This window comes from Colletotrichum truncatum (assembly GCF_014235925.2).
Source record: "Colletotrichum truncatum strain CMES1059 chromosome Unknown Contig_0006, whole genome shotgun sequence".
NCBI lineage: Eukaryota > Fungi > Ascomycota > Sordariomycetes > Glomerellales > Glomerellaceae > Colletotrichum > Colletotrichum truncatum.
This window is the reverse complement of record NW_027222403.1, coordinates 387,710-411,864: the sequence shown is the minus strand read 5'-3', so window position 1 is coordinate 411,864 and position 24,155 is coordinate 387,710. Positions and strand designations below refer to the sequence as shown.

The 24,155-nt window shown below is 51.0% G+C and overlaps 9 protein-coding genes across 9 annotated transcripts; 6 read left to right on the top strand and 3 right to left on the bottom strand.

Annotated features, from left to right (window-relative positions):
* Positions 1-1,198: 1,198 nt before the first annotated feature.
* CTRU02_209382 (uncharacterized protein) lies at positions 1,199-3,913 on the top strand (the record flags this gene model as incomplete). The annotated part of the gene is made up of 1 exon (XM_070205258.1): positions 1,199-3,913. One exon carries the CDS (start codon positions 1,199-1,201, stop codon positions 3,911-3,913), a length of 2,715 nt encoding a protein of 904 aa, XP_070060906.1.
* A 1,355-nt stretch (positions 3,914-5,268) lies between these two features.
* On the top strand, positions 5,269-6,447 carry CTRU02_209381 (short chain dehydrogenase reductase; the record flags this gene model as incomplete). The annotated part of the gene is made up of 4 exons (XM_036726782.2): positions 5,269-5,416; positions 5,468-6,078; positions 6,138-6,213; positions 6,269-6,447. 4 exons carry the CDS (start codon positions 5,269-5,271, stop codon positions 6,445-6,447), a joined length of 1,014 nt encoding a protein of 337 aa, XP_036581491.2.
* Positions 6,448-7,303: 856 nt separating this feature from the next.
* CTRU02_209380 (Oxidoreductase AflY 1) lies at positions 7,304-9,039 on the top strand (the record flags this gene model as incomplete). The annotated part of the gene is made up of 6 exons (XM_036726783.2): positions 7,304-7,417; positions 7,477-7,518; positions 7,584-8,314; positions 8,385-8,581; positions 8,663-8,886; positions 8,941-9,039. 6 exons carry the CDS (start codon positions 7,304-7,306, stop codon positions 9,037-9,039), a joined length of 1,407 nt encoding a protein of 468 aa, XP_036581492.2.
* Positions 9,040-11,128: 2,089 nt separating this feature from the next.
* On the top strand, positions 11,129-12,298 carry CTRU02_209379 (uncharacterized protein; the record flags this gene model as incomplete). The annotated part of the gene is made up of 1 exon (XM_036726784.2): positions 11,129-12,298. The coding sequence occupies one exon, from the start codon at positions 11,129-11,131 to the stop codon at positions 12,296-12,298; it is 1,170 nt and encodes a 389-aa protein (XP_036581493.2).
* A 361-nt stretch (positions 12,299-12,659) lies between these two features.
* CTRU02_209378 (het domain protein) lies at positions 12,660-12,941 on the bottom strand (the record flags this gene model as incomplete). Its single annotated transcript, XM_070205257.1, has 1 exon — positions 12,660-12,941. One exon carries the CDS (start codon positions 12,939-12,941, stop codon positions 12,660-12,662), a length of 282 nt encoding a protein of 93 aa, XP_070060905.1.
* Positions 12,942-15,039: 2,098 nt separating this feature from the next.
* Positions 15,040-15,701, top strand: CTRU02_209377 (rpel repeat protein; the record flags this gene model as incomplete). The annotated part of the gene is made up of 2 exons (XM_036726786.1): positions 15,040-15,175; positions 15,478-15,701. 2 exons carry the CDS (start codon positions 15,040-15,042, stop codon positions 15,699-15,701), a joined length of 360 nt encoding a protein of 119 aa, XP_036581495.1.
* A 1,745-nt stretch (positions 15,702-17,446) lies between these two features.
* CTRU02_209376 (uncharacterized protein) lies at positions 17,447-17,722 on the bottom strand (the record flags this gene model as incomplete). Its single annotated transcript, XM_036726787.1, has 1 exon — positions 17,447-17,722. One exon carries the CDS (start codon positions 17,720-17,722, stop codon positions 17,447-17,449), a length of 276 nt encoding a protein of 91 aa, XP_036581496.1.
* Positions 17,723-21,296: 3,574 nt separating this feature from the next.
* Positions 21,297-22,071, top strand: CTRU02_209375 (fkbp-type peptidyl-prolyl; the record flags this gene model as incomplete). Its single annotated transcript, XM_036726788.2, has 5 exons — positions 21,297-21,477; positions 21,535-21,592; positions 21,651-21,692; positions 21,747-21,820; positions 21,878-22,071. 5 exons carry the CDS (start codon positions 21,297-21,299, stop codon positions 22,069-22,071), a joined length of 549 nt encoding a protein of 182 aa, XP_036581497.2.
* A 524-nt stretch (positions 22,072-22,595) lies between these two features.
* On the bottom strand, positions 22,596-24,002 carry CTRU02_209374 (protein rds1; the record flags this gene model as incomplete). Its single annotated transcript, XM_036726789.1, has 1 exon — positions 22,596-24,002. One exon carries the CDS (start codon positions 24,000-24,002, stop codon positions 22,596-22,598), a length of 1,407 nt encoding a protein of 468 aa, XP_036581498.1.
* Between the last annotated feature and the right edge of the window lie 153 nt (positions 24,003-24,155).

The following is a 24,155-nucleotide window of genomic DNA, read 5'->3' as shown; positions in this document are numbered from 1 at the left end:
GAGAGGCCCAAGCCTCCCAGACCCACGTGACAGGCCAAGGGGGAATATCCCCACCTTCTAGTCAACAACACCACTTTCAATCATCATGAACCATCGATTAGAACCAATTTACTGTTATTTGTTATTGACGAACGGAATTCCGTTTCACCCCCTGTTTCACCCCCTGTGAAACCTACACTGATCAGTGGTAAACCTCACAGTTGCCATTAATTTGGTTAACTTCACAATTACCACTCTGCTACGGACAAACCGCAGATCAGCAAGGTCAACACCAGAAGAGACGACTTCTTGAACTGGATACCCAAGCCCAGGTAAAAGTAGGGATTTCGTGCTAACGAGAGAAGAAGCGAGAGTAACTGGGATCTACGGAAACCAGCAGAAGAAAGCTTCTTTTCCTCGAATCTACCAGCAATCCGATTATTCGAGTAACCTAGGGACTGCTACGCTCACCCTAGGCGGGATAAGGTTAATCGCAGCCAATTATCGCTGGCAAGAGCGTTCCATCACGCGTTTTCAATCACCAGAAGAAGAGACCTACCGAATCGACGGTCTTCCAACCTCTTCACGCCACAAGGGCGAAGATTCACGAATCCCACAAGGGACAACAACTTCCCCAACTACAACTATCCCCCACGCGCGGTGCCAATCACGAGGCGCCCGCTAGTTTCTCAATAAATCCCCAGACGAGGTGCCAACCGCGAGGCGCCTGCCACAAGAGACCTCCCTACCAGAAGAAGAACACGCCGAAAGGCGAGCGGAGACTACCGGCGGTAATCCGCCTATACAGCTATACGTATACGCCTCCGAGGCTGCGGCTTAGGAGAAACGCACGTGGTTGTGGGCGTCATAAGGCCAACTGTCCGCTAGATTCTAAACTTCCCAACAGTGAGGAGCGAAGCCCGAAGCGAGAAAGAGAGATTCACGAGAGAATCTACGGTAGAACTCTCTCCCTACCAATTCGAGACCTGTGTATACCCTCACACCCCTCGAGAACATCAGCGAGAACGGCGCCGACGGAAACAAACGACGAACCGACGAAAATCCCCGATTTCACGATTCTTTCCCCTTAGAATCGTAATATCCCGAATCGTCTTTTGACTCCCACTTCCAGGCCTGCATCTTGCACCAATCGCAGCTGACGCTGTTGAGGATTAGAATTCAAGATTCTAAACAGAAGTAATCCTTTTATACTGTCAGAATGGAGCGAAATTCACGAGAAGGATCGCCCGCGAGCGGCGTCACTGCCAAAAGCCAATCAACAGTCCCCATCCCACAGAGAATCGAAAGTATGATCGATCCAGCAGTATGGGGCAACTGGGCAATCGACCTTACAAACGCTAGCCCACAGCAACTGGGTTCCTATATGGGTTTCCTACTTGAGACCTATGAGAAGAGGAATCTCACGGGCCTCGAGCTATGGAACGAAGTTTCTCCCGATTTCGCCGACTGGTCAGAAGAAGACTTCCAGAACGTACCTCCCCCAATCCTACGATTCTTCAGAGACCATTTAATCGGTAACGGCGTCTACGTCGAAATGGATGGCAAGAAAATCTCGAAAAACGTGGCATTAGCCCTCAAAAAGGAAGAATTCCACTACTGGTCACCCCAAGAACTCGAACAAGGCGTCAAGAGATATCGCAACCTGAAGGCTCTGATAAAAGACCCCGAATTCCACGAAGAGATCACGAGACCGGCAACAGTAGCCAACAGCACAGGAGGAAGAGTCGAACCAACCCTACAGCCACCTCCTCCACAAGAACAACAACAGTGGCAACTACCGTACCGACCGCCACATCCCACGGTCTCTCCGTTAACAGACTTCCAACCATACGAGTCAACAGACCGTATCGGAAAGCAATTAACAGAATTCGCGAAACTATACCCCGACGATATGAAATACAGCGGCGATATGTACGATGTACGCGAAAAGAAGGGCTGGACCGGACCGTTTACTTTAGCAGCCATAAACGGCGAAACCTGTACTGTCGATACGCCACGTGGTCCGAAGACCTTCCGGTCTACCGTAGTCAAACCATACTACGAAGATCCCGATCAACCACCTAATTCCATCGCCGCGCCAGAAGAAGAAGAACCCGAAGCTGAGATACCGCAGCAGGAAGTAGTACGCGACGAAATTATCGTCGCCGGCGGAGGCAGTGAACCGGACGAACCGCAAGAGGCACCGGAGCCACCGAGAAGACGCCCGGGCAGACCCCGGAAGAGACCACTGCCAATCGCCCACTTCACAGAGGAATTCAACGATGACCCGGATTATCAACAAATATTCCTATCGATTAAGGAGCAAGCAGACGAAGAATTGGCAATCAAACTACGACGAGAAGGTGTTATTACTACACCAGGCGAACCGTTCGAACAGTCAACTAAACAAGAGATCAACAGCCTCATCGCTAGAGGAGTGTTCAAATTCACCCAGTTCAATAAGAGAAGGCACCAGAACGTACGAATCTTCCGATCTCGTATCGTCAACGAAGTCAAGGGTAAAACAACCGAACCCTACGAGAAATCGAGACTTGTAATACAGGGTTACGCCGACGATGGCAAGAAGGCTATATTGACCCAATCGCCAACGATTCAGCGGGCGAGTCAACGGCTAATTCTGTCAATTACCCCGTCACTCCTACGAGAAGGGAAACAACTATGGCTTCGAGATATCACACAAGCCTACGTTCAATCCTCCACAAGGCTCAATCGTACTATTCTCGCCTACCCACCGAAGCAAATTCAAGACCAGTACCCAAAAGGGACCATTATGGAGGTTGTGAAGCCTCTGTACGGAATCGCAGAAGCTGGAACCCACTGGTGGGCAACGTATCACAAGCATCACAGAGAGAATCTCCAGATGGTTACTTCTTCGTACGATCCATGCCTATTGATCTCATCTACCGAAAATCCACACTTTGGCTGTATCGGCATGCAAACCGACGATACCCTCGGTTTGTCAGACAAGGCGTTCTCACAATTAGAAGACGAACAGTTAGAAAAAGCGGCTTTTACGGCAAAAGCGAAGAATATCCTCACAATTGACGAACCCCTCCAATTCAACGGAGGGATAATCGCGCTGTCAACCGACAATTCGATCAATTTGAGGCAAAAGGGACAAGCCAAGAAGTTACGATGTATTGAGACTACTGAACCCAACCCAAAACAGCAATATGTCGAACAACGCGCCAGAGGGGCGTACATCGCGTCAATTTGCCAACCCGAGGCCTGTTTCGATTTATCCACTGCTGCCCAACACCAAGACCCCTCGCCAGAAGCGATAAAAGCACTGAATCAACGGATTCGATGGCAAATAGAATCGCCTAACCGAGGAATAACGTTTATCCCACTCGACCTTACAACAGCCAAGCTATTCGTTTTCGTTGACGGGTCGTTCGCTAATAACCACGACCTCTCCTCCCAATTAGGGTTTCTGATCATCCTAGCCAACGACACTTCCTCTGACAGCAACAACGGAGAATTCACGATTCACGGTAACCTCGTTCATTACAGCTCTACGAAGAGTAAACGAGTCACCCGCAGCGTATTAGCGTCAGAGATCTACGGGATGGTCGCTGGCGTCGATATGGCCTACGCCCTCGCCACAACCCTGGCGACAATCACTGACCACCTCAACCTACCAACGATTCAGACAGTTGTCTGTACCGATTCTTATTCGCTGTACGAGTGTCTCGTGAAGCTGGGCACTACCAAAGAAAAGCGACTCATGATCGATATCATGGCGTTGAGACAATCGTACGAAAGACGAGAACTACAAGAAATTCGTTGGATTAACGGCGAAGACAACCCTGCTGATGCCCTCACGAAGAGCAAACCAAATCGAGCCCTCGAGAGATTCGTTGATAGCAACACGATAACGATACGTATGGAGGGATGGGTAACAAGACCGTAACTACGGGAGAAAGTAGGGATAGGAGGCCGAATTGACGAGGAGACGGAACTGTATAGGGACAACGTATTCCAACCGCTTCAACACCATAAAAAGAGAGTTTCCAGTGTTGCGATAGTTGGAATACGGAGTCGTGTGGCACTTCCAGCCACACGCCCGCCAGGCTGAGAGGCCCAAGCCTCCCAGACCCACGTGACAGGCCAAGGGGGAATATCCCCACCTTCTAGTCAACAACACCACTTTCAATCATCATGAACCATCGATTAGAACCAATTTACTGTTATTTGTTATTGACGAACGGAATTCCGTTTCACCCCCTGTTTCACCCCCTGTGAAACCTACAAAAAGCTTACATCGAATATAGCTTTCTGTGTGGCGTGTTTTGATAGTCGTAGGTGAGAAAGGGCTATAGTTATTTGTCTTAATAAAATGGCCTTTAAAATCCTCTTTTCTGGATGTTTATGTTGAGGATGCGTTGTCCAAGATAGCTATCAAGAAGTTTGACCACGGTAGAAATGAAGCTGTTTATAGGTCTTAGTCAGACCAACTGTCTGCGGATTAGTAGTAGTGAGAATATCAAGTCCAGAGTATGGCTAAAGGAGCCTTAAAAACTTTTATGATTCGATGATCAAGATTGAATACAGCCCAAGCAGTCCGCCACTGCCAATCAAGCAAGAGAAGTAGGCTATGGCTGAGCCCCCCTGTCTGACATGCATGCCAGCAAGCTCTACCTATGATTATCACGACGAAACATTGTCAGCTAGGCGGATCAAAATTATGTTTTCAAATTGCTTTGTGAATAACGCTCTTTTACGTCGACTTTTATTGAGGTCGGTGTGTAGTTGATGCTTCTTTGAAGCCCGCCGAAGTTAAGTGGGGTTTCCGCCTTTTCGGTCCTGCATTATCGGCAACGGCCCGAGCGGCCCTAGTCCACTGACCGGTACTCATGTGGTACAGGTACAACACAGCAGGCTACTCGGCTACAAACCGTTAGGATATCAGCAATAGTCGGCTTAGCCGGCCAAGCTTCCTTTCGCCTGGCTGACCATGAAGTGGTAGGTGCCTGGCGCTTCAGCGTGTCGCTAACGACAGAGCGGCTGAACGATGGGGTGATCGCTGACACCCAATCTCTAAAAGGTGGTAAGCTCACCACCTCTTAAAGATGATTTAACTCGCTTTTTCATTTCAGTAAAGAATCATAATTTCAGTCTCAAATGAAAGCAACCAGGAGCACGGTCTGTATCTCCCGGGGATATTTTGAATCTAGTCCAGGGCGCCGTCTAACTTGAACGCCAAAAGCGTGGGGAAGTCCGGGGTTCCGATACTAGCGCCCATTTAGAGACGGTATTTTGGCCACGATGTTCGCCCAGATCTACAACTTCTTCCTACGAGACCGAGTCGCAGCAGAAATCGAACGAACGCTCGTTCAACTGAATATTTCTCCACTCATGGCTCCGGAATCTCAGCAAGCCCCAGCAGGGCCCACTGGTCTTCCACCTCGCAAGGGTACACAGAATCCCCTTGGCGTCTACTTAGCAGTTTACTGACCGGCCTCAGTCGATACATTCACCGGTGATGTTATTCATCATGATACTTACCCGGGAATTGATCCCGTGACAGCATCAGATTGCACTGGTAAAGCGGTTCTGATCACGGGTGCCAGCAAGGGGCTCGGCAGAGCGATCGCAATTGGGTACGCCGAGGCTGGCGCGTCACAGATCGCTGTCGCTGCTAGGTCTGACGTCTCATCTACCGTTTGTGCCGTGAGGGATGCTGCGAAAAAGGCGGGACGTAAGGAGCCAGCAGTATTTGCATTAGAAATTGACGTCAGCGACACGGCAAGCGTAAAAACAGCCGCGCAGAAGTTAGAAGCAGAATGGGGACGACTCGACATTTTGGTCAACAACGCCGGGTATATGGCGCCCTTCAAGCTATTGCTAGAAACAGATGATGACGAGTACATGAAGGCTTGGGATGTGAACTACTGGGGAACTTACCGAGTCACGAAAGCGTTCCTGCCCTTGTTGCTCAAGGGAGGGGACAAGACGATTGTCAACATGTCTTCCGTCGCGGCACATTTCATGGGAGCCGGGGGCGGAGCATACCATGTCTCCAAGTTTGCTTTGATTCGATTCACAGAGTTCGTACAAGATGAGTATGGTGATCAGGTGAGGATACCCCTTGAAAATCAAGATGGACGAATCGATGTTAATCTCAAGTCTCATAGGGTGTTTTGGCATTCTCAATCCATCCGGGAGGAATACCAACTGAACTATCCTCCAACCTACCCGAGAAACTACAATGTGAGAAGAAATTTTCATTACGAGCTGTAAACAGTTATGACTGACTCGAAAACAGTTCGAATGACCGATACTCCTGAGCTAGCTGCCCACTCTATCCCTTTCCTTACCAGCCAGAAACGTGAATGGCTTGGCGGGCGGTGGCTGAGTTGCATGTGGGACATGCCTAAGCTAATTAGCATGGAGAAGGAGGTTGTTGACGGGAACTTACTCAAATTCAAGTGTACAGGCTTGTAGACCATAAATCCACCGGGGCAGTGGAGGCAGAAGGTGGACTTGGCGTCATCGAACACATAAGCTAGCCTATGGTAGACCGTTGCTTACGTTGTAAAGATGTGTTATCATTTGTATTGTTAGATTGATCATACTCCTATTTATCAAAATACACAATTTAACGCACTCCAATCCCGTAGCGTAGGAATTCGGAGTAACAGACCTCCCGTATGCTAATAGAAGTACACCACATGTACCACCATCCGTTTGCTTGACATTGCTGCTGTAACAAGGTTACCTTATACAATGCCAGTTTCAAGGTAAAAGTCCTGTTAATTGAAGTTCTTATAATCAGTAGGATCAGCTACTACGTTCAAAATCCAACTCTTACTCATACACGTGATGTGGGGCTCGGATTAACATGACTGATGTTGTCTTTACAGGTGGAATTCGGGTTTCGAATGACTCAATACGTTAGAGGTCTAGCATCCATTAAGACGATCGTGGGGGCAAACCTTTCGCGCTTCGGGCTTTCGCGCCCCTGTCTGAGCGAGCTGTACAACAAGCTTTCCAGGCAATGGTGGGCCACAGTTTGGCCAATGATGAATTTCGGTTTTGCAATATCTTCCACTAGCCAAGTAAAGTTCGGCTCTATTTCGACTTACATATCGCGAGGATTACAGTTGTGACGTAGGGCTGGAAGGCTAGAGTACTGCATGATTTGCACAGGAGCAATATAAATGTTGCATAGCAATGGGCCACTTGCAAACAGCAGAAATTTCAAATTTTAATATTGGTCCATTTCATGCTGCTTTGTACTCTCAAACGCTCATTTCGAGAACAAAACCGTTTTCTGATACTTTCCCGACTACCTTACAACATGGCGACTTCATCTAGAATCAAGATATCTCCCGAAAATACCGGATTATGGAACATAAGGCAGAGCGAAGAAGCCGCCGTAAAGGCAGGCGAGCTTTTGGAAAAAGACTTGAAGGTAGGTTCGCCGAGACCTGAAGAGAAATTGCTGCAAGTTTTGACGCTGACCATCGAAAGAGCCACCACGTCTTTTTGAACGATGTTGGGTTCCATGACCATGTAAGCTTTCAGGTGCCCCGTACAACCCTCAAGCAATGCAAGTCAATAACACTTTGTGGTAACAGATGCCGCATCATATTCTAGCCCTTTACGGAACAGGTGCCAGCGTCGCTCATCTGCAAAAGGCCTTTGACCTGAGACACCCACTCCAACGTCCACCTGTACCTCAACATGGCGATGTTGTGTCGGATCTTGTTGCCCACAGAGACCACACTACTCCGTATCTTGGCAAGGAGGAGCACTATGCAGACTTTCTCGCATATTTCCAACGGGTCATTGACAAACAGGGCTACCAATCGGTTGTTAAGGAACATCTTTTCGCACGGGACACAGCCGCAGATGACCTTCTCGTCCGCTTGCATGCCGGTGTCCTTCACCCCCTCATTCAGCTCATGTACGGCCTTGAATGGGAACAGCCAGCCATTGTAGCCGAGGGCCTTGCCCAGACTTGCGTCCACAACATTGAGGGGCTGGATGAACTGCTGCTAGCAAGCGAACGTCAAGCGGCAACAGCAACACCGAGAACTATGAGATTTCCCAGCCTGCTGTCTATGTACGAGCATGTTAGAGCCGATCCCAAGCTATCCACGGCGGTTCGCGTGGGAGACGAAAACAAGATTGAGGACGGAATCCTGAAGAGGGCGAAGGGTCCCATGATTGACATTCTTAGCCAGATTCACGTTGATCCCGAGGATCTGGAGGAGAGAACTGCAGAAATGTTCCACACCATGGTTCTCGTTGCCTCGAGCGCCGCAATCCATCCCCCGCACCACGTCAAGTATGACTTCTTCCTGATGTGAGTAGTACCACCAGTGTCTTGAACGTTGACCCGAAGTTTGTGTTGACCATATCGACTGCACAATCAGGCATCACATCAACTCTTCATTGATGTATTTGACCATAAACGCCCAACCCTGGATTTCGCTCTCCGATAAAGTCCGCATGCTAGAATGGAAGATCAGAATGGACCTCCTCCAATATGCAGCCCGGGGGTGCCCTCCTATTTCTCTCGATGGAATCAAAACCTACGAGCCTAAAGCTCCGTCTGACGAGTCTGTGAGAGGTATGCAAGACGCTTGTTTTGTACCACCCTTTACCAGAAATCGCTCGCAAAGAAGACCTGGGCGCTAATATCGGCACACAGATATCGGTAAGAGACTAGAAGACTTCGGCGACGACGGACATGCCATCAAACAAGCTCGAGCGACCGCCATATGCCACGAATTGATGAAAACTTACAAGGATAAGCCATGGGCGGTCTTGAACGGAGATGAAATCTGGAAGAAGATTCAGCACATGGTTGTCGACGCCGTTGAGGGCCCTGGCGTTCTCTATGTGCGTTCAGCTGGGCTAGAGGAGGTTTGGAAGGTGAGTTAAACTGCTTATGTCCTCAAGCTAGATACACTGACAGTACAACACCAGGATGTTCCTCATCAATCGGCGCCCAAGAGAGCGCCAGAGGTGCTGAGGGCCTTGCAGACAGGGAGTGGCAGCTCGGAGGAGGCCTTGAAATCTTCATAGGTATGCTGTATCTGCAAAGTAGAGGGAGCTGAAGAACGGGCGATTGCCAAAAATAGAATGTTAGATGGTAGGGGGCAGTCAACTTCCACAAGTCTTTGATTAAGGCAGTTTGACGCACTGTAACCATTGATGCAAATAGTGACTTGCGTATTTGGGATAGGTAGGCATGGTAGAACCACCACGCGAGCCTGCGACTTTGGAGTCCTCGGTCGCTAAACCCTTGTTACCGAGACAAAATAAGTTATGGATGCTCACAGAAACCCGCTCATCGTCTAGAAAGTCAGCTTCCACCAGCACAAAAGAGTCCACCTGTGGGGATAACGTTTCCAAACTGCCAGTGGCTTCTCGGCCAAATAATTAACATTATTGCTACAGGTTCCAGTCTTAGTCTGTTGGTGATAACAAACTCATCGATCTCTCAACGATTTCCATATTTTTAATAATTGGTCGTTGGCTTCCTGGAGCCATAGTATCGCAATTGCTTCTATAAACAAGAATTTCATCTTCCAGTTCTTTACTACATGATCTCTACACACTCTTGTATGCCCGCATCTGCAACTTGCTGACAATCTGACCGGACAACTATCTGTTTGTAAAGTATAAGCTAGGTAGATCCTAATTTTATAAATAAGTTAGTTTTTTCCTCCTATGAGAAGCCTTACTTAACAGGCATCACCGCCTTAGTTCTCCATTAAATTAGATTTAACATCCCGTCTACTACCCAACTAGGTCAAAACAAAGAGTGGCAGACGAACCACCTTCTCAGCACGTCATTGGGAGTAGTTTGACTACAGGACAAAGCATCAGTTGGCCCTTGAAAGACTTTAAAACGTGTGCATGCTGACTTGCGGCACTGAAGAGGATAAAGCTATTCACCAAAAAGCCTGAGCGACTACACTACGAGCAACTAGTATAGTGCTGCTCTACAGTGCCTGCGTTGTTATAACTGCTATTGTTCTATGAAACTATAGCTTCTATAGCCTGCTACTATTTATAAGCGAACCAATGGTGGTACCTACAGTTCAATCATACCGTATTCACACCCTCGCTGGGTCCCCCTGTGAACCTTATACAGGCCCTATTGTATGGGGGGCTATCTACTGAGGACTTTCCGTATTTTGTAGGGTACTGCTCTTCGTCGCAAAGCCTACACTAGCTGTGCCATATCCTAGGATCTTTGGGATAATGAGATTCACTGATTTCAAGTACAGAAGACCGGCCCCTTAACGTAGAGCCCCCCTGGTCTGGCCAACTCCATCAAGTCTTTGTCAGAGAGGGCCATGAGTTGAAGTTTACCGAGTGATTCTCAATACTTTGCGCCTATCCTTCACAGGTGGAAGACTGTAACCTTAAACGAACGTACAAGATGTCAACAGCCATCATACCCTTTCTCACAATTCTGAATAATGGGAATGCAGCATGAGTCCTTACTGGCATCGAGCTGTCTACCAGGCCCGAAGTCATCAAGACAACCCTGCCACCTCCGAATACCAAAACAACGCCTTGCCCCTTCGCCCTCGGTGACTCATGTGTCCCCACCTCGCTGTATGTAATAAATCAGTACCTTCAATAGGAAGACGACCAAACTAACTCCAAAAGCCCTTGATATGTTGACATTCGAGTTTTACCATCTTGTAACCCCATGCCCATACCTTCAGCTTCCCCTTGCTCAAGCCCATCGGCAGCGTATAGTACACGACATTTCCACCATCCTCGCCCGTTGAAATAAACTTTGATCACCTTGCAGCGTCGTATCACTACAGTTGTGGGACAGTGCCAGACGCCGTAGCATAGATCAACGGCCTGGCCCAACTTAAGTGGCCTTGGCCGCGATAAGCACGATGGAAAGACCGCTTGATGACTCGCGTCTCTGGTTTTCAGGTTCACTTTGCTTGAGTTAACTCTATTAAACTTTTACATTCACATACGCCTCATCGGGGTTCGATCCCACAACATTGCAAGTCCACTAGCAACTCGAGTGACACGTATAAAACCCTATCATGATAACATCGGCCGAGCTCACTCATCACCCGTTTCCACCTCCTCATATTCATCCTTCTCATTCAAGAAAATACAAACACTACTCTTCATGTCTCCTCACCCAGTACCCACCATGAAGGACATGTGGCAGCTTCTAAAGAAGTACTTCGGAGACGGCTTCGTCCCGGGATCCGCGCCGTTTCGATACAACATACATCTCTGCGACTTGAAACCTCTCGCCAGGAAACAAAAAGGCGTCTACTACGGCGTTCACATAGACGAGGACGCGATGCCTCTATTCTCAGCCCTGGGAGATACGTGCGCTCCAGACTGCACCTGTTACGAGATCCAGGATATCGTGAGGCGTATCGACGGGTACATGGAAACGGCAACGGACCACCACCCCGACGATTACGAAATCACCAGCGGGAAGAACGATACCGATCTGGAGGAAATGAGTTTATACGTCATGCGCGACACTCTCAGTTGGTGGTTGCACTGGAGCGGCGGGCCGCTAAGGAAGGGAGAAGACTACTGGAAGCATCTGTACATCGCGTTCGTGACGGTGCCGGACGACTACCAGCTCCCTCCTCGGGACGTTCTCACTGGGAAATTCCGCTTCCTAGGGCATACGTGGGACGAGTGCCGGGCGGGACTGCTCAGCGAGGGCCTCCGGCCGGACCAGGTTGAGTTCTTGGAGATGTGCTACTGGCGAGAGCTGATCGTCCAGTACATCGAGAAGGTCGATCCGGGGTTGCGCCCGATGTTGGTCTCCCGGACAACTCTTATGACGTATTTCCGGGTCTTGACCGCCAACACGCTGGGCTGCAATGCCATCCTCATGGCTACGGAGGGCATGATGGAGGGCCCGCTGGAGCACGGCCCTCTGGAGATGGCGTCTATCGCGCAGTGCCTGAGCATGGACATGGCCAAGGAGGCGCTGGGTGTGCTGCAGGGGGAGAAGACGGAAGCCGTGGTTGGAGACAGGGTTCAGCTGAAGAGGGAGCTGCGCTGGGTTTACTCGAGGTGTGTGGATTACGTTGGGGCACGCGATGACTCTCATATCTTTAGACGCTATGCGACCGCCGGCTTGCACTACGTCCCCATGATGGACAGATATCTTGAGCGGACTCGCGGGAACAAACGGTTCCCCATTACGGAGAAGATGGGCCGCATACTTGCGGCTTACATTAAAGAACTGGGGGATTCTGAGAAAGCGAGCAAAGGGGATGAGGTTACCTTCGCTAGCATAGATGATCGCAAAGCAATGGCAGTTTAGATGGCTGTGAGCTTTGGACTTCTGGTCTCTGTTGAACACACATAAGAGAGCTTGGATATTACTTCCAAGCTCCAATGATACAGCTCATGACAGATCTTTGGGAAACATTTCGACTAAACCACGGTCGATAAATCAAATCAGGTTTCGCAAACTATATTCCGTAAAGCTGTTTCATTTCCATCATGAGATGTAAAGGCTGATCTATAGACAAGTACATATGGTTCTAGTAGGAGGCGAATCTGCCTCGCCAGCTTGCGGAGGTGACATGTCAGTAGATGATGGAGTAGATGAGATGGGACTAGATGGTTTCTCCCTTGCTTCCTAGATAGGGTCCTCATGACTTGAGTTTTACCCATCAATTTTACCCATCAATATGAATAATGTTGGGATTTTTAAATGCGTCGGTGTGGGATAAAAGTCCTCCAGATCGTGGGAAGGCATTCTTGGCCCAGAGAGGGATGCTGAGGTCCTCTGACGTCCGAAAGATCTCCTGCTGAAGGCGAACGAATGCTTGCGCATCTTCAGTGTGTATCAAAGGCATGTGGATATTGAACATAACCAGAGGGCAGTACGCAATGTCCTCAAGTCTACCATTTTGCAGAAATTCGTCAAGCTCGAGAGTAGTGACATTCAACAGTCCCATGATGAACTGCGGTGAGTACTTTGAAAAACTTGTGTGAGCTTGGGTTTAGGGGGAGTTTTTCACAAATGAGCAATCAGGCTCAGGTCGGCACCAGAAGCAACCGAGAGGTCAGGAGATAATGCACTGCCATGCGCCACGGCGACATTGCAGCGTTGCGTCGCCAGTACTATTGGCTGTTGTCCAAACAATGCAGTAAGCCGCCCCGAAGTCAGCCGTAGCTTGGCTGGAACGCAATGGAAGAGACACAAAATCCCTTCCGATAGATCCGTCCATAACTGGTGTTTGCGTCTTACAAAACCACCAAAGTAGAAATTCATTCAACATCACAGCATCGATATGGCATCTCTGCAACCATCAACTTGGCGCCTGCTCGGGCTCTCGGTGGCAGCCAGCTACACGGCACTCGGGGCCATAGACTGTCTCATTCCGCACCGGGCAGCAGAGGAATTCTTCGGTATCGAGCCATACGGATCGACTACTGCGGTGTCAATTTTGATGCCGCTCCTCGGGGCCCGGGATATTTCAATCGCCGCGGCTCTTTTCGCACTTGCGCGACAGCATAGGGGCCGGGAGATGGGGACTGTCATCCTAGCGGGGACGATTCTCTGTGTTGCGGACGTGGTGGTCCTTTGGCGAAGGAAGGGACCGCGACGGTGAGTACGCTCTTTGGTTGAGGCGAACAAGCAAGCTGACGTGATGACAGCGGCGGAGCAGTTGCGGCAGGAGTAACGATTTGGACGGCTATCGGCCTTGGATTGCTCTGGTCATGAGGCGAAGACGACCAGGGGAGATTAGGCGAGTGCCTCATGATCTCATCAGAGAGGACGACGTTCGCTGTTGTCTTTTACAGGGCCTGACAGCTAGATTGGAGCTGGTGTGGCATGACGTGGTGGAGGACAGAAGCTGGGCCAGGCCAAGTGTGGCTGGCGGCCCCCGTGCGCCAGACGTCATCCCTCGGCATAGTCACCAGGGGGGCGAGCGGGCCGAGAGCCATGGCAGCTTTGGCAGGTGTCTCACTATTATTCACGAGTGAGGATTGTTATCGGAATCGTTTAACTCGACGAAAGAAGAGCATTCTCAAGCTGTGTGTGTAGTACCTGGTACCAGTCTCCGCGGTGACGATGAGTTGGAGTGAGAAAGTGTCAGCTTTTGGATGCAACACCAAACGGCAGCTGCAACTGTTACTGCGCCTGCACTGGCAACGACAAAACAACAAACAGGCAAGAGCAAATGGGAGGGAGCTTTCCATAGCAGCTCGCCCAAAGAGGCAAGACAGCTTACTGGTACCTCCCCTGCTTCCTTAAGCAGCTGAGCTCTGCAGCTGCACACTATTGCACTTGCGATCCTCAGGCACCACCTGCCATCTTCCAATACTATGTTTGCAACTCCGGGAAGGCACTGACTGGGTGCGTGCTGGGCCATCCACCCTGTGTGGTGATGCAATAGGAGAGAGGGGCGCCTGTCGTCGTCGGTCCAGCACGGGTCCCCCAGGCAAGGGTCACGGGCGAGTCGATACCGCGACCGCCGCAGGGTTGCGGGGTAAAACAGGTGCTCAGCCAAACAGCTGCCACCATCCAGACCAGCCAACAGGCCACATTCTCGACCTCCCATTGATCTCATCCGTCCCATGTGCCTGGCCTGTTTATTCCCCCCTCCCAGTGTCCATTGCCATACCAACCGAACTGTGAGCCTGCTTTTTTGCCTGCACTTGCTGATAGTTCGGACTGTGGTCTGCTTGTATGTGTGTGTGGCTGCCCAAAGCGTTGATGAGCAGTGAGAGAGTTCGAGTACATAATGTCGCTGCCACCCATCCGGCCCCTCTTTCTCACCCATCTACACCATCTCCAGATTTGCACTTACACCTTACCTTACTGATTGATTGATACCCGGACGCTGAACCCAGCTTACGCCAATACATAGAACAGGGCGAAAAGATATTACAGTCTTGCACATCCTGATACTACCGACAACAACGTAAAAACAAGGCGAGACAACCGCACATTATCAAAGGATAGCCCTGATTTCTCGCCCCGTTCGACAGCAGATACGAACGAACCAGAGTTTAACCCCAGTCGAAGCGCAACATCAAACCCACATCATGGCCAGTGAGAACAACAACGCCTCGCAACAACCCACCGTTGACGAGACGCCCATCTCCCCCTCCCGTGGCGAGCGCAAGAATTCGCTCGAGGCGCACCTCCAGCACCGACCCAACCGTTCCGAGCTGGTCGAGAGTAAGTCGCTTCACCCAATCTCTTGATCGTTTTGCCTCCGTTGCCTCACTTGCACCCCCCCCCAAAGCTTCCCTGTTTTCCCCTTTTCGGTCCGCCCACCTCCACTTTGTCTTTCCTCCTCCAAGCAAACCACCGAGCCCCACCGCCCGCCTCACCCGCCGATCACAACCATCATTCAATCTGCCAAGGGGGCATCGTCGCATTTTGACCACTCTTGCCCATATGCGAGGGTGCTGCTTCATTGTTTACCGTTTCCGGATATAGCACAGAAAAGACTGACATATCCACCTTTTTCTTTACAGAAAACATCCTGCCCGCATCCAATGCCGCTCCCTCTTTGATCGCCCATCAGAAGGAGCTCGAGAAGCACATGCGCGCCGATTCGCTCAACGACAAGCTCTCCCACCGCCCTGAACCTGAGGAGCTCCTCCGCGAGGGTGTCTTGAAGGAGGATCCCCGTTCCGCCGAGAGCAAGTATGCCGAAGCAATTGAGGAGGAGTACGCCAAGCGCGAGGGTGGTGCTTAAACTGCCTCCACAAGAAGCCCGTCCACCAATTTCCCGGTGACGGGTTGCATATGCATGAGGCGAAAGCCGTGGGGAAGATCGCGTTGCTATGTGATGCAACGTCAAACAACTGGGAAACCGGACAGGTGTGGGAAATACGATGTAGGATCATCGACATTGCAGTTCCATGGTTAGGGACCACCAGGAAGGGATCTTTTCCTTGGACGAGATACGAATAGTAACAGAATAAAGACAAAAAAACAAGTCAACTTGACGCTGGAAATGGAACGCGGGGCACGCCGGTGTGTTTCCTTGCAAGGTAGCTAGCTGATCGACTAGTTTCTGCGAATCAAGAATAAAATAAAGATTTACCAAGAAAGAAAAATGTTAAAATAAATAAATCAGCAACCGTACTCTATCACGAACAATGACATGCGACGACACCCATCGCACCCATCAGCCTTATTCTGATTGATATTCATCAAGATGCGATGCACATTCCTCCCCAGTGACCCACTCGACCCCCCGTCTGTCCTTCAACCTCTTCATCTATTATTGGAAACTACATGCTGGTCTGGGCTTCAAACGTGGTGTACGGATTCTAGTAAACATGTGAACTGAAGCGTAGCAAGAATATGACCTCACAGGCACTTTAAGATGCGAAAAAAATAAAAATAAAAAAACAATTAACAGAGGTCAGCCAGGTCCGGTCCGGTCCCAGGCCCCCCTCCCCATTCGGCCGCCTGCCTGACTGCCCTTGCATCCAAAGTACCGTACTGCGGTCCGCCAGTTGACGTCCTGCAGTGCGGTGCGGTGCAGGGAGGGAACCCACATCTCTCCCCCTACTAGTAGTAGTGTACCAATCCCCAGACCATCCCCAGCGAATCACCACCCTTCCCAGAAGAAAAAGCTGCCCCCAACGTCGCAGCACCCGAGTCCTTGTTCCGAGTCCTTGGGGCGTAATTATAAACTGTGACTCAGGGGACCTCGATTTATTTAGGGCGAGCGGGCAGTGAAAATCCAAGGGTCCAAAAGGCAGACTGGGCTGGACTGGACGGGGCGCAAAAAGAAGTGCGCTGGCTGGGCTAACGGGCTGGAACAAGCTCACACGACAAGCAATTTTTGGGGGTGAAGGAAAAAGGGAAGAGAGACAAATACGTGTGTGTGCGTTGTCAGTCATTCACTAGGGCGCGCGCACCCACTCCATAATTAGAAACCAGTTGTGATGATGATGGCGTTGGGGGGGGAATAAAAAGGAAAGATAGAATTCTTGTTAAAGATGAAATTCTATAGAAAGGAATCCCAAGCCAGACGCACATACGCTGAAGAAAGGAAAAACAATGTGGGATGTTGGCGGCCAATGGTCGCTAACTGTTTCTCCCCCCCTCCAATTCTAAATCTAGTGTTCCCAAAGTGACCTTGCACCCTTAACCCCCCGGTCCCCAATATGCGTACTTCGTACACTGCACACAAATCTGCAGGTAATCAATTTCGTGCTTGCTCTTCCCCCCATGAGACTTTGTCGTCTCCCCCGGTTCACATTATTCCTAAAATCGTCCTCGTCTATCCCAAACCAAAAATTCTCCGAATATTCCCAATGTCCCGTGAATGATGATACAGTAAGTATGCCGTACAGATTTCGCTGCCCCGCGGCCGCTTTGCCAAGTCCCAGAAACGCCGAATGTATGCAGTACAAGTTGTTTTCGTTATGTTGATATCGGTCCAATACAAGAGTGATGATGGCGAGAGAATTACGTGTATTCTCTTCACTTGCGCACATAGGAGCCGCCGTAGTGTGGTGAGGGCGCGCCGTGCTCGTAGCCAGACTGCTTGCGGTTCACGACGGTGACTCTTGACGAGTTCTTCATGGTGGACATGTGCTGGTCGGCCCCGTAGACGCGGAGGGAGATTTCGTCAGAAGGCGACATGGACCGCGGTGTGTAAGAGGCGTTGGAGGAAGGGTATGAGCCGGACGATGCAGTGTAGCGGCTGCTGACGGAGGGAGCAGTCTGGTGGATGATGGGGTTTCCGTAAGAGGGCATTTTGAAAGTTGTCTGTTTGTTTTGTGTTATACGTTGGTGTTGGTGTTGGTGTTGGTGGTGGTTGATGTGTATATCAGACTGAGCTTTAAATACAGACTGGAAGACTTTTGATATAGCAGTTGAATGGTTATTGCGTTTGGTTGTTTGATGTACTACTAAGAGAGAGGAGGAGAAAGACTCGAGGAGGAGACGGATAATATATACTCGGGGACGTTTGCAAAACACAAAATCTTGGATGCAGCTATCAACTACACTAGTAATCGGGGTGCGTGGGCGTCAGCAGTCAAAGCCAGGGACCAGCTAGTCGTGGTGTACGGACACACACGAAGGGACCCATCTTGGGTTGCTTGCCTGGCCTGGAGAGGTACTCTACCCATCCATGCAAGACCAGCCCATTCCAAGTCAGGAGGAAACGGCCTTGAGGAAAGTCTCGTTGGCTTCGTGTGTGGGCTTAGCAACTCAAAGTGACGGTGGTCTGGGAGGTGGGAAACGGGCCCAGGTGTGAGCGGTGTGGGGCTGTGGGACGGGATGCCGCTTTGGTCCCTGGGGCTGACCATGAGGAATACTGTCGCCCTGCGACTCGAAGTCCTTGGGCAGCTTTGTCATATTGAGGGCCTTTGATGCAGGGTCCATTGGGCACGAGAAGTGCTAAGACGGTTAGCCTTTGTCTGTCAATGCCTTGGAGCTACCGAGGAAGCAGGGAAGTAGGTTGTTTGAGGTTGCAAATGCAGCAAGAAAGGTGGTGGTGCAGTGGGTCTCCCCGGCATGCGAAAGTCCTGGACATGGCCGTCTTCTACGGAGTACGCAGTAGGACATCGACAGGTGCTAGGCATCTGAATGAAATGCTGCTTGATTGATGACTGCGGTGGCAAATGACGAGGTTGATTGGGCAAAACCCATGGGCCTGGGCGACAACCGCAGGGCGGAATAGCCAGGGCGTGTGATTGATGGACTACCGCTGTCTCGCCCTATTACGCACAGTAGATCGAGACCCCCTCGGCTGTTTTCTTCTCGCTTCGCATTGCCATTAAGCGCGCCGTCGAGACTTTGTCTTCGTATACTGTCGTGTGGGAAGCAGAAGAAAATACACGCTTGTACCAATAAAAACCGGATTTCACATCTGCCTGGTGTTGATTACGAAGCAGATACGCGCGTTCTGCAGTCATTTGGTTTGGTGGCTGGCTTGGTTTTGGGGGCTGTTGATCGCTGTAAAATAGAAAAAAGGCATACCACAACCTCAGGCTTGTCTTTTGTTCCTGTCTGGCCTCAAAAAAGAGGGCTGCAATCTGGTTCGCATGGTTGGTTGTCCCAGACGCCGTGCAGCATCTTTGCGCAACTTGCGTGCCCTGAATGGCCACCCTGCCTGTTGTTGTACATGGTGGCTTCTAATGTCTCCTTGTGCCGGATTGGAGTCCGACTGTGGCATTCCACACGAAGCACATGCTCTTTCATTCGCTCGGTCACTCAGTCCTTCATTCATTCTTTTCTTTCCTGCCCAGGGTTGACCAGCATAGCCCCTGATGCACCAGCGACGTGGCTGCCCAACTCTCTCGCCTGATGGTCCTCGCTCGTCATTTAATCTTGCTTTTCTGCCCTCTCATCTTAGAGTTTCCACTCAAACGGGACCGTCCGTGGTAGATAAGCAATAACATAGTATCTGTGTTTCTGGAAGCAGACCCATCGGGCCCCAATGGGCCAAGTTGAGTTCGGATCATGTCTGATGATTCGACCATTGCTGGGGTTGACCCTGTCCGTGACCCAACCGGCCGCCATCCAGCCCATCCGATCGGGTCGCAGCGGGTGACAATGCATGCGGCATAGATCGCCAGGTAGTGCAATTTGTCTGCAGCGCAATAATGCGCACAACAGGATGGCAAGCTGCGCGAGTGCTCCATTTGCCGGGTGGACTGGTTCGCACCTCTTTCGTGCAGGTAGCTTGCGAGCAGGGCGGGCTGCATTATTCGATCTGCGATTGGAGACCGGGCAGCGGATGAACTGACAAAATCTGACCGGCAGCGAAACCAGCCCGTATGCATGAGGGAACTAATGCTGACACAACCCCAAGAGCAGACCCTAATAGTTTAAGCAACCGTCATTGGGAGCACATCCGCAAGCCCCGATTAGCCTGTCTTTCTGTCGTCTGTCATCTCCATGCAAGGCGGATAGGCAGGTACCCATTGCGTAGAAGACCCGTCGCCCGATCCGTGTCCCCTGTGCAGTAGTTGTTGACGAAGCTTTCGATACGACTGGAGGTTCAACGCGACTACTGGAAGCAACGTGATGGTTGTGGCTGGCATTGGCTGAGAGCTAGCGGCACAGGGGTCTTGCGAGGTCCATTAGTGTATCTTGACAAGTCTGAACTTGTTGAGTCATCTTGGTCGAAACAGCTTTTCAGTACTTTGCACCGCCCGTGTTGTCAATGTCTCGTGGCCACGAAGTTGAGGCTTGCAAAAAATGGCACAAAAATGTAGAAACGAGGCCTGTCATCCATTGAGGCAAGTGAGGCAGTGCGAGGAATGTGAGGTCCCAGGCGAGCAGGCAGCAAGTCAAGTGACTCGGGACCAAGCTAACAGATTATAGACATAGTGTAGTGTAGGGCGAGGGAAATCCTCACGTGAGGTGTTGAATTCTCCACTCGTCATCAATATCATCGAGATAATGGAAGGGATGGGAAAGTGCTTGTGTCCGTCGTGTTTTGACGTCATGGAGCCGTCAACTGGAGCTCAGTCCAGACAGGTGCTGATGATAAGCCACAACTGTCGTCTTATCGATAACGTCCGTCTTGAGTGTATCAGTAAACACGTCCATTTTTTACCACTACTGGTTGTTGTTTTTTTTTTTTCCAAATACTGTTAAAGAGTAGAATTTCACACATCAATAAGATAGCCTGTAAAGTACGGATATATAAAAGGACAAAAAGCGGAATAATATTCAGTGAGTATCGATCTGGGGCTTTTGAGGTCCACTGTGTCTTCTCACCCATTCATTTGACGTTATGGCTGAAAGGTGTACTAGTAAAGCTTGTAATGGATACTGGCATGCAGTAGCCCAGGGATATCGTTATATCTTTCTACAACGTGTACTATGTACTGCAATCAAGCTTCGAAATGCCAAAGGCTTTACAGCTTCTAACTGCAGTATAACATGCATACATTTAAATAAAAAAAATCAAATCCACTGAAACCCCTGGTTAACATCTATTAATGATATGCTTTTCGTTCCCACGCATGTATTGCGCTTCGTGATAGTCAACTGCATAGTTTCGGGTCATCTTGCGGGGTTCTGTACAATGCCCCTCTTTTTGGACACTACCGGCCAGACTGTAAGGGCGGGATCATGCCCCGGAAAAATGCAACTCGGAGCTGATTGACCAATCGGCGATTAGGTTATCGAAAGGAGGCGTGGCTTCAACCCACCTCCTGGTGGCAAGCGTGGCCTCTCATTGTAGCTGTCTTCCTTGTCGCTCGCCAACTGTTTCTCTCCCATTTGACGACTTGACCGTTCAATCTTCACCTCTCACCACCATCCCGCCTCACCACCATTTGTCCGCCCCATACTCCTCAATTCAATCATCATGCAGGGTCTCCTCCTCTCCATTGGCCTTCTGGCCTCCAGCGCCGTCAGCTTCGTTGCTGCCGCTGATCTCAAGATCGACGTTACCCTGCCCGTCGAGTGTGATCGCAAGACCAAGAACGGCGACAAGGTCGAGATGCACTACCGCGGCACCCTTCAGAACGGAGACAAGTTCGACGCCAGTAAGATCTTGTATCTATTATGCTTTCGCCAAACCCATTGCTGACACCTGTTACAAGGCTACGACCGGGGCACCCCTCTGAGCTTCAAGCTCGGTAGCGGTCAGGTCATCAAGGGGTAAGACACATTTACTCGAACAACATTCCATGGAGTATCATGACTGACAATACTCCAGATGGGACCAGGGTCTTCTGGACATGTGCATTGGCGAGAAGAGGTAATACGACAAACGCAAGGAAGCTCAACACCAATCACTACTAACGCCTCACAGAACCTTGACCATCCCCCCTGAGCTGGGTTACGGCAACCGCGGCATGGGCCCCATTCCCGCTGGCTCGACTCTCAGTAAGCACTGGATTTTGGTTTCCTAAAGAATCGTTGGCTAACAATTGCTCCGCGCAGTCTTCGAGACCGAGCTCGTCGGCATCCAGGGTGTCCCCAAGCCTGAGAAGATCATCACCAAGGCCAGCGAGGCTGCCGAATCCGCCACCGAGAAGGTTGCTGAGAAGGTTGCCAGCAAGGTCGCCGAGGCCGCTGAGGTCGTCAAGACCATCGTTGCCGACTCTGACGACGGCCAGGAGCACAACGAGCTCTAAACGATTGGATCGATATGGTTACAAGGCGGTAGATATGCATTCGGTAATATTAAAAAAGCGACTGCTTCAGTCTGAGTGCCTGCGTGGGCGAACGGGTCTGCACCATAGCATTGACCAGCGAATAAGGGTTATACGAGAAACATCTGACGTGCAATGAAGCTGTTATGATTTTAGGCAAAGCAACATAATGCCAATCAATTACTGAAAACATTTTCCCGAGCTATATTGTGCAACCAATGAAGCTAACTAGCGAAGTCTTTAAACCTCATATTATTGAGCAAAAAGTTAAATTAAAGTTCACATTTAATTCAAGGCAAGCTAGGCATTGTTTTATATGTTCATGTCATTAAATGGTCGTTCTAATTACGGTATAGAGAATTATAACACATATCCACACACACACAAACATTTCCGACAAATCGTACAATGATTATTTCCACCACGATAATGCCGTCAACTAGCATCTAAGTACGTGATAGGCCTAAGAGCCTCCCAGTCGATCATTAGGGTAATATGCGTATTGCTTAGCCAGCCTGGTACATGGCCAGAGCAGCAACGTGAGGGTTGATCTGCGTCAGGTTGAAAGGCGTGACGTAGATGTCAGCGTCGGTCAGGGCAAGGAACATGGTGGAGTTGATGGCGGGGTCGTACTCCCAAGTCGACACGTTGGGCTGGATGGTGTACGCGGTGCGGTTCTCCAGGTTGACGTCCTGAAGAGGAGAGTAGGTGACGTTCAGCTGAGAAACCCAGGCGGCGAACTTGGGCTCCTGGACGTTGGTCGAGGTGATGTAGCTGTTGTTAGGGCCGACGGCCTGGCCGGGAGCATCCCACTGCAAAAAGACCTGGCGACCAGGGTAAGACAGAGGGATGGTGCGGTTCTGGGAGATGGCGGCCTTGCAGTCCTGCGCGGGGTCCGTGGCGTTGACGCACGAGTCCTCGTCGCTGATTTCGCCCGTGGCAGCGGTGTTGGCCCAGCCGCCGGTGGTCTCGTTCCAGGCGCTGGAGCCGTTGATGCGGTAGGGGTTGGGCTGGTTCAGGACGTGCAGGGCGGGGAAGTTCTGCCAGATCAGACGGGTCTGGTTCCAGGGGCAGCTGGAGATGTAGGGGGCCAGCAGAGTCCAGGCCCAGCTCTGGGGGATGCCGACGGTGTGCCACTCAGGCATGGGGAACAAGCCCTCAAACTGGCGGAAGACCATCTGCTGGCGGGCCTCGACCGTGATGCTCTGCAGCAGGAGCTGGGCGGCGGGGCCGGAGTTGAGGTGGGGGAGGAAGCCGTACACGCCAGCCTCACCCCAGCGGGTCAGCTTCTGGTTGAAGTCGATGTACTCGCGGAGGTTGGAGACGGGGTAGTTGTAAGTGCACTGGCGAGGGGCCTCGGCGCCAAGCATGTTCGTGATGACAGTGGCGTGGCCGATTTCCTGGTCGGCCATGTGCTGCAGAAGGAAGCGGTCCTCAGCGTTGAGACCAAGCTCCTCAAAGTCCTCGACGGGGTAGGTGGCCAGACCCCAGTGGAAGAGGTCGAGCTCGATGTACTCCTGGTACAAGGCTAGAGCGAGCGACTGGTAGTCGAAGTCACTCTGGACACGGTAGACGGGGGCGGAGCCGTTGGTGCCGATACCGCCAGAGGGGGTGTACGGCGCGGGCTGGTCACCGTGGAGCTTGCCGTCGGCCGGGTAGTCGTAGGCATCGTCGGCCGGGGGCAGCGCGGGGATCGCGGAGGCGAGAACGCTGGTCGAGATGGCGCCGGTAGTGGTGGGCGAGGGGCCGGTGTAGGGGCCGTGCGAAGTCACGTTTGTGACGGGAACGGCGGAGGGTGTGAAAGCTGGCTCCGAGGTGACGGTGGTCTGGGCCTCGGAGAGGAAGGGCACAGCGCGAACGCCTGTGGCCAGGGCAAAGAGCCCGGCTTGCTGAAGGATGCTTCTAGGCGCCATGGTTCGAACTTTTGTGAATTCAGGTCCTTCTTGCGTTGGACTGCTCGAGATGCGCTGGAGAGCTAATTCTTTCTTTCCGGCTTGATGCAGGAACAGCGTCTGCTTCTTATACACAATCTGGCCTGCTTACATGGCCGAGGGAAGCCACTCTCT